Source organism: Anneissia japonica, unplaced genomic scaffold, assembly GCF_011630105.1.
Source record: "Anneissia japonica isolate Jap-2015-1 unplaced genomic scaffold, ASM1163010v1 scaffold2266_len499427_cov150, whole genome shotgun sequence".
Lineage (NCBI taxonomy): Eukaryota > Metazoa > Echinodermata > Crinoidea > Comatulida > Comatulidae > Anneissia > Anneissia japonica.
The window spans coordinates 456,060-468,819 of record NW_022711849.1 but is presented as its reverse complement, the minus strand read 5'-3'; the positions used below and the strand labels follow the sequence as shown (position 1 = coordinate 468,819).

At 32.4% G+C, this 12,760-nt stretch overlaps 1 protein-coding gene across 1 annotated transcript in view; it reads left to right on the top strand.

Moving 5' to 3' along the window:
* The first annotated feature begins 526 nt into the window (after positions 1-526).
* LOC117107599 (homeobox protein Hox-D9b-like) overlaps positions 527-12,760 on the top strand; it is a 17,435-nt gene continuing 5,201 nt past the window's right edge. The window contains exon 1 of the mRNA XM_033249299.1: positions 527-1,053. Coding sequence (XP_033105190.1) covers positions 633-1,053 — 421 coding nt within the window. The 5' untranslated portion in view covers positions 527-632. The remainder of the gene's footprint in view (positions 1,054-12,760) is intronic.

Below are 12,760 nucleotides of genomic sequence, written 5' to 3'. Positions count from 1 at the left end.
TCTTCTGTCTTTTAGAACGGATCGCCCACAAACAAGAAATATCAAAGTTTAGTTTTTCTATTTGTATAACCCAAGAATATAGACACAGAGCTTTTCTTATATATTTTATTTTTACTTTCTTACTTTTGCCAGTGGAACACAAACTATAAACAGTTACGTAGGCTACTAACATCTGAAAACAATATAATAAATACAAAACAAGGACTGGGATAGCGTTAAAGTACCTTGATCAATGCCAAGCAGGTCATCCCTTTAAATATATTAATATTATATTTTGAATCACATAGCTAACAGTTTTGACAAGACTATAAAAACACTTTTCCAAAAATATACAGTAATCGACTAAAGAAACGCAACTGTCTTAAGACAAAACAATAAATAGATGTGTGTTTCGTTCTACAATCTGAATTGTAGTGGTACTAAAATGTGCACTATTCGTACTGCTGCGAACAAACGCTTAAACATATTTTAATCTCGTGCAAGGTGCTGGTAGTATTCTCGCGTGTATATGGTGTTTCTATGCGACTACTTTTCGGCGGTCGACCCGCATCCGTCATCAGTTTTCAAAACGCTAGCATTGTATTGAGTTGTAGTGGAGTTGCAGTAATATTTCCTTGTGGTAAACCAGCAAAATGCAGCAATGGAGTAGTGATACATGGTCTGCCTCCACAACGGCTGATAGTCCAGTCCCATTCTACTCAAGAAATTCTAGTGTGTACACAACGTCTTCCAGAACAGAAGCGTCTTCCACTCATATAACTTCAATTGCGAGCTCACATCAGATGCCGTACGCTTGTCATAGGTATCCGTATTATAATAACTTAGATGCGTCGACGACGTCCCTGTCATCGGCACTATCATCGCCCTATAGTGCTGAAGAGTTCTCGGCATGGAGTTCATTCGATTTGGGATCTCAGCAACGTAGCTACTCCAGTCACTTTGCTCCTGCAGCTCCCACACCTCTACCTCCTGCCAACGTTGCACCTGCAAGAGAAGCCTACCTCTCAAGTAGCGCCTACAGTCACAATGCCGGTTTCCCATTTAGTATGTCTGGTGAGTACTTAATTAGGACTAGCCGTCTTTATCTTTTCAGTAGAATAAACCATCACGTTTATCAAATCTTTATATTAAAAATAAAGGGCACTTTTCATTATTTACCGTATGCTTCAAATAATAAATTAAGCATTAAAAGTTTGAAAGTACTTAATAGGCCTACATTAACATTTAAAAATAGTGTTTTGACCGTGACCTTTGTCTTTTATCATTAATATTATGTAGGCCTACTTCTTGTTAGTGCTATGCTTAAACAAAACGAGCTATTCTACCACGTACTATCTGTTGATGTCTGTATCTTAGTGAATATAGACAGTAGGCAAAATAATCTTACAAAACAATTTTGTCAATATTAATGTGTTTAATTATGGTCTTCTTTATTCTCTGACAAAATTTATATAATGCCAATGTATCGAATATCGATACTGAAGACTTACATCTTAGGTACTGTACGTTCCTGTTGTAAACACCAGGCCCGTAGCGTGACTTAATTTGTGGGAGGTTCGTTTCAGTGGAAAGTGCACCCTTTGGAAACGATTATACAATAACGTAATATTGTTAGCTGGGAAAGCTTAAGAAATGCCGACCTGACATCTGGCTTGTATCATTTCCGATACTCCTGAGAACATTGTAAATATTTTGACGAATATCAATTTTTCGTTTTTAAATGCGGACTATCTCCTGTTTTTGGGCGGTTCGTCGTAACCCCCTTCCCCCCCCCCCCCTCCACGCTACGGGCCTGAGACACTGTGGTTATTCTGAACAATACGCTAAATCAAACAAAACACTGGTTACATGATGGTATACATAGCGCATGAGTTAAAACAGTCAAATCTGTTTCATTGTGAAACTTAAGTACTTTGCGTGCGAAGAATGTACAGGTTGATATGATAGGGGATAGGATAACATATCTAATATTAGCAGGATTATTAAAATTTCATTTGCAATGTTAGGTCTTGTCTGAAAAAGCATGAATGCTTTACCAGTTTTAATGCACCTAACTTTGGTTTGTCGTTGGTGTTGTTCTGTATTGTACGTAAAACCATCATTTGGTGTTAATAGCCTAATTATTAATACCTCAATCCGTAAAATCACAAATTATACCATATTTTCTATCAATAATTAAGCCGACAATATTTCTGAAGATTGTTCACTCCGTATGGTGTACTGAAGGTGATTTTATTTAGGAGGGCTCTTAAGCACTTGGTGCTTCTCATAAACACCGTTGGCGAGAAACAACGGGAACAAGCAAATAAACAAGAAAGAAATAGCTGGAGTATTACTAGGCCTTAGCCTTTACTTCCAGTCACCTTTCAGCAAAATTTTGCCTAGACAAAGTTAACTAAACAATGGTATGTATATTTAACAACAACTAGTTATCCAAAGCAAATAGCCGGGTTTTTTTTAATTGCCGGTACTGCTCAAAGAATAAATTAACACATTTTAATATATTGTAAATTTGAGCGGTCAACATAATAAAAGTGACTGCCCGGTATTGTCTATTGGTTTAATCAGATTCATATTTATTGCTCATCACGTAAAGCAATATATGAAATTTGTTTTCCTGAGTTGTAATACACAGATAAAAATTCATTCAAATATTTAAGTACATAAGATCCATTAAAAATATTCTATAAAAAAAATATTAGTGTAAAAGACATCACAGAAATTATTACATACCACATCAAAATACATAAATGTTTAAACAGTTATATAAAATATTCAAGTACAGTAGATAGTAAATTCTTACTTAGACTATTCCAATCAAAATATTGTACACTTTTGTTTTCAACAATTTAATAATTTATGTTTATCAAAGTTAATATCTTCCTAAACTTGACCAGATTTGTCGCACCTGAATTCGTGTTTAATTCGGGAAAAGGTTTATACGTTTATTAAAAACAATGCAAAACCACCATTTTAAACCCTTGACTAATTTAATTAAAAGAACAATAATATATTATGTGTTGTGTTTGCTTTGAAGGCCCTAATGCTAAACAGGGGCATATATTACCGTAGCAAGTAGTGACTGCCACGGAATTTCTGTTAAATAAACCGAAATTAAATTATAGTATGGAAAACATTAGATAACAAATTGAATTTATCGCAATTGTTTTATTCTACAATACAATATTTTAACTTCCTTTTATATTTTGCGTTAGTTCGTTGAAAATTCGCATATATTATTTAGCATAGGCCTATTCTTTTCTTCATACGCCTTTAGAATTAATTTTAGTATAACAAAAGTTATTATACTCTAATGTTATAAAGATCGAAACAATTTGCTGATCTACAGACCATTTACTGTTTGCCAACCCGTCTGGTCTAGTACGCAAACAATGAACTAAGATAGGGGAAGTATTAACAACTTCTGGTGATGAACACTTGTTATAATAATTTATCTTTATCTACAAAATTAAAAATGATGAATTTAATTGATCGAGTTATTAGCTAAAACACAGATAATAGGCCTAGTATTTATGCAATAATGCATGTTAATATTTAATAACGAATAGTAAATCTTTTGTTGCAGTAGTTTTTGAGTGCATTATGCTTCTTAGGCCTATATATTTTGACATGGTTGTTAGTCACTGACAGTCTTTATCAATATTCCTGTTTTAATAATCTGTAGCACTTTGGTAGGGCCATATTGATAATTCGTAAGCACACGAATCCATGACTTGATGATAGAAACAATTCAAGTAAACACAATACGTTCTTATAACGTTCGCGAACGTTGTGGTTAGGTATGTCACAAAATAACGTTCACACAACGTTGTAAGAACGTTCAAACGTTGTGAAATTAGGTTATAAGTACGTACATATGGGTTTACACAATAGCGTTTTTATCACCAAACTGTAACGTTATTATAACGTTCTTAAAACGTAATATTGTTAGCTGGGCTTCCAGTCACGAGAAGTATTTTTTAAAATTATTTTTATCATCATCCGGTATAAAAATCAGGGCACACAATTTTTAAATTCAGTCATTTCAATTCTCAAGTTAGCAATGTGTATGTTACTGCAAAATGGGCAAGTTTGTTTCAATTTTTCCTGATTTTTTTTTAGGGGACAAAGGATCTTTAATAACTTAATGTGTGATCGTATCATAACCCAGTTCTTGTAAGAAAAATACCAGTACTTTTACTACTTAATTTTATTAAATATTGCGATTTATATAAAAAAATTATTTTTGCTACATGTATGTTTTATGTACCTATTAAACAGTGCAATCTATAAAGTTATATTTGTTTAGTTTATGTAAATTGAAGTAAGATACGACGGCCCCTGATCAATAATATTATTATTTTGTTTAGTATTTTAAAAAAAATTATTGGTATATTGAAAATAAATAGGCCTATGCGGTAACATTGTAACTAGATCTGTTATTGAATTGAAAGACCACCTTGTATAAATGTGACTGTATTTGTTTGTATTTGCCTATATTACGATTTATTATGAACAAGTCAACAGAGATGATTGAATTACAGACCCAACAGAACGAAATATAACCGAGGCACATATTTTAAATGTAGCAATTATGAAGACATCGTCAACGATAAAAGATAAAGATTATAAATGTACAGTGTTTTTTAGTATTTTCCAAAGATATTGAAACGAGATTAATTAACATGTTTATATTAAGTAGTAAACGATGTAAAACGTACCGTATAAAAACAAATTGGGGAGCTGGAATTGAGTAGTAGTTATACTATGTTTTTGGAACGCTAGACACTCTACTGAGTGGGTGAATTACAAATACTTATAAAATCAAGTTTAATATTTTATTTTCGTTGTTTACATCCTGCATTATGCGCCTGATTAAACCATGACCTGGATTTTTTTATGTCACATTCTTTTCTGAATTATTTCCAGTGGGGACCTTCTGGTGGTGATTGGGCAGTACACCGGGAGACAATCCCCTACTGTGTTCTTTAACGTACACGTGGGTCATTTTGTACACTGGACCAACGGCTTAACGTCTCATCCAAAAGACGTAATCCGAAAGACGGTGCGCTATCGTGACTTGCATTTCAGTCTGCTGGCTGTAACACAAGGAGGGCAACGATGGTAACTGAACCGCTGACCTAGAGATTCGGTTCAGCGCACACATAGTGGCTACCACCAGCTCAGCTGTTTTCTTTTTTTGTCTTTCGTGGGTGCATCCCACCTTTATTTCAACCATCGCAGAATAATTTTTTTGACAATTTTTTGTGAGGGTTATTTAGGTATGGAGATACAAATCCACAGGTAATAAATACATATAATAATATTTGAGATAAACATTATTCCCCATCGGGATCCGAACCCAAGACCCATACATATCATACACATATTAAATGTATTTAAGTACTCAAACCCTCTTTTATGTAAAGAGGTATGGTAGTCTATGTACATTTCAACTGTTAAAATTATATAAATATACTTCAAATAGATATTATACAAAAATATGATAAAGTAAATGAATGAATCAGTGTTGGGTAGAGATGCTATAAACCCAGAAGAGGCATAGAAGCCTTCCTTTTCACCAAGACATTTTATTTTGAAATGATAATTGTAGAATATTGAAACAGATTGAAACAGAGTTAGAACCATAGCACGTAGTGATAATAAAATTTAAAACCATAAGTTTAGGGTCCACACACGGTGCAAGTCCACGACTATATCTGTTTATCTTGGCTCTGTATGTACGTGAGACGCATCATACCTACATTTTTCTCGAAATAATTAACATCCAAAGATAATACCATATTTTCATTTCATTTCTTTAATTACCACCACTTTTGTTCAATAAAATAAACCAAGTGGTCACTAAAACCATTTAAACATTATACAAACACACCTTTGTCAAGGGTAAATTGCTTAGCTGTTTTCTATGAGAATTTAACACATGACTCACATGGAAAAAACACATACCCAAGCATTTACACAAACTGTAAATAATTTCGTGATATATAAGTCTTGATAATGATACAATAACTTTTAATGTTTCAATTGCAAAGAAGAATGATAAAAGCGAAGTGTATGTATTGCATTAAAGTATATCTTATTTTATACAATTAGTGGAGGTCTAAAGCCAAAGCAAATTTTGAAATGAATGATAGAAGATAAATAAATTGATATAGCACTTACCGCTAAACCACAATCCTTTACCATAGTCTTTTAGTAACTTTGTTATAAAAAAAATACTTATATACTTACTACTAAGATTTAATATGATGACTGAATTGTAAGTCTTTAAAATAGAAATTAACGACACGTAAATTATATTAACCATTTAAATAGGTCTATTAAGTTTATATTATTTCCGTTTGAAGTGCTTTAGCCTGTAGTGGAATTTTATGCCTATTTATGTTCTAATCAAAGATTATGTATATTGCTCATTAAGACCCTCCTTAAAAATATACGGTGTGTCCTGAACTATTAAACTTAAACAATATAAATTAAATATCTTAATTGCTTACTATGTATATTTGGGCCTATGTAAGTTTTTTTGCTGTCAATTAAAAATTATAATGAGACTTTTTTTCCATTAACAGACACGCACCGTACGGTAGGCCTACCATTCATTTAAATGAGAAATTGAACGTTTTAACTGAATGTTTTAAGGAGCTTTCCGGATTTCAAAATGCAGTGTAGGCCTATTTCTGTGTTGAGAATGAGGAAATGGTAATGTTAACAAGGCTAACTTTTTGCAATCATATAGATTTTATTGTTTCTTAGTCTAAAAAATTACTTGGTTTTCTTTGGAGGCATTGTAGACATAATAATTATAGACAATAGATAGTGAGGCCTTATAGTTACTTATGTAAGTCTTTAGTTAGGTTAAATCTTGAAGTGGCTTTTTTTTTAATTCTATTTCTGTTCATCAGTCGACTAGGTTACTACTGTTCAAAATAACTTTTTTATGTTATTATTCTCGCAAATTTCGTTTTGTTAGTTAAGATTTCTTAACTTAGCTGACTGCCGTAAACATTTTAATTTAATTTTTCTACCATGGCAATTTTGAAGTTTCTTTTCCTCTTTCTGTTCCACAATATCAATTACGTAATCCTGCTCTATTTTCTTTTCCATTGGGGAGAGTCAATGTTACTAATAATGGGCTTATCAATTGTCTGCCTAAATTATATAATTCTTTATGTAAAATTGGTTTTTCTGCTAATATTTTCCGTTAATTTCTTTTGTGTTATCGTCAAAAATTGTTTGCCTAATGTTAGTATGTTTAAAGTTCATATATGAAAATAAACATTATATTATTCAATCCTGTGAAGGTTGACCGCGTTCACTGTTGGACTTTGCTGGAATAAAATAAAATTACAATTTGTGTGTTAAATAAAAGGAAAACTGAATAGCTCTTTCATATCAGATGATTTATGTATTTTCATCGGAGATAGAGACAGACCTATACATTCATTTTTTGCTGATTTATTGGCTTTAAGACCTGTTTACACTATGACGATAACGATCAACGATAAAAAGCTAAAAGGCGATTGTTTATATAGAAAATAATTGAAATAAGAGAAGTTTTCACACTAGCACGATAACAGTTTATCGTGTATACGATAAAAAAAATTCACAAATCAGATCAAATGACAGCATAATCATGGGAAAACGATAAAATCGTGTTTACTATTACGATTTTATTTTCCCCATTATTATGACGTCATTTGATTTGATTTTTGAAAATATTTTTTTATCGTATAGGTGCCTACACGATAAATCGTTATCGAATTGTGCTAGTGTGAAAACTTCTCTTATTTCTTTTATTTTCAATTGTTTTTTTAGCTTTTTATCGTTGATTGTTATCGTCATATGGTGTAAACAGGCCTTTACACAGATATCTTCTGACAATCTTAAGATTTAATCTATGAAAAGAATATAAAAGCACTAGGCTCTATTACTCTATTTAAGGCCTTAGCGAGAAAGTTTTCTCGTTCAAATTATCAATTTAGCTTTTAACTTAGTTAAACTGAGTACGTACAGCTCATTGATGAGAGAATATCGTTCAAGTTTAAAAGTTGAAGTGTGAAGTAAAAATATAATAACTAGACTTGTCTGTTTGTAAAACAGAGCATAGGTTGTTCCTCATTGGCATCATAATGAGAATTGATATTGACATTAGAAAATAAAAACAAAATCATAAATATAAAAATTATGCAGTGCATTGTTTTCTGTTAGGGTGATGTGTAGAGTTTTCACTAAATGGCTATATAGAACACGGCCCTGCTGAGGTCTGGGCATTTTTAATTCGTCAACCTTTTGCGTAATTTCGCAGGTTGATGGCGAAAAATGTTTCATGCAGTGCATGGTAATGTTTCGTTTAACCTAGGTAGTTTGAACCGCATTTGAAAACCCAACTTGCGTTAACATATTTTAATTATGAGTCACGTTTAATAATTATCGAAATATGTAGAATAACGTCATACTTTAATCTGCACATCTTTTGTCTTAGCTTGGACAAAGTTTGAAGAAGATCCAAACAGGGAAAGTGATCAAAGTGACGGGCAGTAAAATCCTGTGCAAAAAGATAGGAAAACGGGATAGAAGAGAAAAAAGAATTCAGAGCAAAACAATGGCTTTTCCGGTTTTGCGGGACAACCAATTAAAAGTAACCAATTCAAACAATGAATTTACAATATTGTTCAGATTTTACAAGACTGACTTTGGCCTAGTCTTCAAATTATTTATGTTCTAGGTCCAATTAAAGTCGTCATTATGTTATTATCTCTTATAAGCCTAATGTTGCCAGAAGGCCCGTCTGTGTCTGTCTAAGAGGTTTTGAAAAATTAAAATTGTGGTTTACTGATGCGAGCGTGGTGTGACATGTGTGAGGTTGTGCATATTATTGGTATCAAATGTTTAACACTTGCTTTGGATTATACAGTAAGCATTTAATTGTAAAACACTTGATAATTGTATGCCTACAGTAGGCCTATTTGTAAATAGAACCATGTATCCTAGGCTATCGAAAATGAGCTATACATTTAAATACTGTCATTTTACTGTCGTATTTTTCGTCTTATTTTCTTAACAACAGTAGGCCTAGACCAGGCTCATTTAAATAATTATGTTAAAACCTTTCATTTAACTACCCTCACTTTTAAGACTGCCCTGTTCACGTGACCTGACCAAGGCCTACGGTACGTACCAGGATCATTAATTCAACTCAAAAACGACCTCCAAGAAAAAGAAGATTAAAGAAATGACAACGACTAGAATAAGCACATTGCACGAATTTTCATTCAATACAATTGCTTTTAAAAAAATATACCGTATACATACACTATATTTATTTAAAAATGTCGGGGTGATCAGTGACATTATTTACAAAGTTTTAAGATCTGAAAATGAGGCAATAAAATGTGTTGTTCAGCTTAAATTCTAATTTAAGGGGGTTGTATGTATATATTTAAATAAACAAAAGAATCAGTTAATTTTACTTCATCTTTGGATTTCTATCACGTTATAATTTTTGGCATAAATTTTTTTTTCCTACCCCCCCCCCCCCCCCCCCAAACATACCGGAATTTAAACTCGGCACGTCCGATATTGCTGCGTGGTCAAACAGACAAATGGTTAAGCTCTGTCCATATCAAATTTTCTTTTACAAAAACTGTTGCAATGGCGGATTTAGAGGGGGCGTAAGGGGTGTACGCCCCCTCTATTTTTTGTAATAAAAAACGTGGGGAAGTATATAGGCCTATCAGAAAGCACCGAGCTCAACAGTAAACATCAATCAATTACAACATCTAATTAATAAAGGTGCTAGATGTTTAGCCCTTTGCACGTCACCCCTACCAGGGGCTTTTTCCTGAGACTCTCACTCAGTTTGCACATTCACGCCTCCTCTTTCTTGCAGGGATGGATCTGCCCCTGTGTTGATGGCCTATACCGAATTTATTAGCATACTATAATGAGAAGGGTTTTTGAGGGTTTTTTTATTCGAGGGGCGTACGGTATATGCTCAAGTAAACGCCCCTTAATATAATTTCACTGTAGATGTGGACCTACAGCACACAATTACCGTCAAAATGTGTTAGTGCGTAATCCCAACCAGGTTAAAGAAAAGTAAGAATAATTCTAGTCATCTACTAGAGTAAAACATTCATAGAGTGTGTTGAGAATGATGTTGCTTCCATTAGATTTGTTTAGTCTTTTTGGGGGTGGGGAGGTTATTTAAAACGGGATGTTTATTCTAATGAATAATAAATAAGGTATGATGTGATGTGATGAAAATTCTCCGTCAATTAATGAACAGGCAAAAACCGTAAAAGATGTGTAACAACAACAAAACTCATTATTATTACTATTATTATTATTATTATTATTCAACTTTATTTCACGAGGGTAGCTCTAACAGCTGCACTACAGTAGTACAGCTAACTTGAAGAGGCCCTCAAAAGAAAAACAATACATAAAAATATATACAATACATTAAAAATCCAAGTAAGTAAAAACTTAAATAAAACTTAAATAAAACATACTGCAGTAGAGCAAGTATGAATGATAAAATATACGTAGTTTATAAAAAAAATTAATAAATTAATTATTTAAAAAATATATATTTTAGTAAGTTAGCATTCAATTATAGTTTAATTAATATTAACTTTTTTTTAAATTATTTTATTTATTAAGGTATAAAGCACAAAACAAAACAAAATAATAATTTCAACAAATAAAGACATGCATTTATTGAATCAATAATTCTTTTTATCTATTTTTTATAAGAAATAAATATTATTTCTATTTTAATGTTCCTAAGTAATATTTTTTAAAGCTAATAATTGTAATTAATATGCGTTTTACTGTCCTATTGTTTTTACATTTATATTTCTATATTTATCTATCGATTTTTTTTTATATAAACAAACGCTTTCAGACATTGGTTGCTGTTCGTATTTATTTTATACTGAGATAAATAAAAAATAATAAATAAATTATAAAAAGAAAGTGTTTTCCTCGCCAGTTAATAAACGTAGGAATATGTCTCAATGAAGGTTTTTAACTTACTTGATCCTTTTAATTTACACATTTCAATTTTTGTATTACATTAAGCTTTAATATTAGATTTTTTGCAGCACAATATTCGCTGGTTGCTAGCTAAATTTGCAGGATGGTGAGTTAAAATTCAAATGATGATTGCGAGCCAAGAAAAATACGACGGTCGTTGGAACAGCTGCTTAGACCTAACCGATTACGACTTTCTTCATTAAATCTGCTATCTGCACGCACTATTGACCTTTTAAAATAAAAGAGGGTATTTGACAGATAGGGCTACCAATTACAAAACAGAAAACAACACAGCGAATAGAATCAATAAACAGAATATAGATAGAGTAAATAAAAATATTGGCCTATGTTGGGATGCTACAATATAAAGTAAACATTTACGTTATACTTATCAATAATGTTCAAATTTAATACTTAATTGAATTGTACTCAATTATCGAATTATATCTTTAATGAATAGGCCCTATCCGTAGAAATAGAACTAGTAGGCCTATTACAAACATGAATAAAATTAAAATGAGTACAATATTATAAACAATTACTTTCTTTTTAAAATTACACTTGATTACAGTAACCCAACATTCAAATTACATATATTCCGCGTACATCACACAATGAAAAGACTGGATAAAATATTTAACAATATAAAAATCACATAAAAATTCATTTTATTACACACTCAAATTGCATATATTTCGCTTACGTATTTATAATACTTGAATACGTAAAGTGTTTAAGAATATTATAATCACTTTTCTTTTAAAAATTACATTGTATTCTATTAAAGGTAGTATTATTAGTATCATTACTGAACTTCTATAGGGGAAAATGAGCTGTTAGCCCATCGTACTAAGCCTCGGCATTGTACGTGTGGTAGGGTAAACCAGTTCCTTTCCACGAATATTACGGAGATTTCGCAACCTTAAGAAAACGATAACGAATACGAATGTACGTCATTATCATTATTATCATTCGTGTCTGAACATTTTTGACAATATGCTGTAGGAGCTGCATATGATCCTTAATTCATTGCAAATCGCCTATGTTGTGACAGAAATGTAGGCGTAAGGTTGTCTAAAAATCGCTCACTCTATCGGCAACAATCGCCGATAGTTGCGGGAAGGTTGAACATAGTTCAACAGCCGATTGCGTTGCAGACGATCGGGGTGCCTTCCCGATTACGTCAGGGCAGCTAGCAATGCACCCTGATTCTTCTGCAATGCAATCGGCAAAGTTGAACTAGGTTCGTCAACTTTCGGCGACCGTCGCCGATAGGGTGAGCGATTCTATGGTAACCGAGCAACCCTGAAAGCACAGACACAGTGTAGCGCTTTTATGGAAACCAGGCCTTACACATTGGGCCTACTGAATTACATTGTAATGCTTAAATATACCTTACAAGGCAGACGTAAAATTTTCCAATGTAATTTTACTGTAGCCTGTTATTATAATCCAAGTGACTACTACCGACATGTACGGTATAGGCCTAAATGCAATCAATGGTAATTCCTCCTAATATAATAACGTAAATGGTAAGTATCAGAATGCGTTACACGGTCACGCAACATAAACCTTTGTGTGAATAACATGCAATTAAAAAATATTTGTATATAACATTAGGTATATTGATGTAATTAAATTTGACGTTTGTCTATTATGTCTTAACTATGCCATATGAGTAATAGGCAAGGCTAAT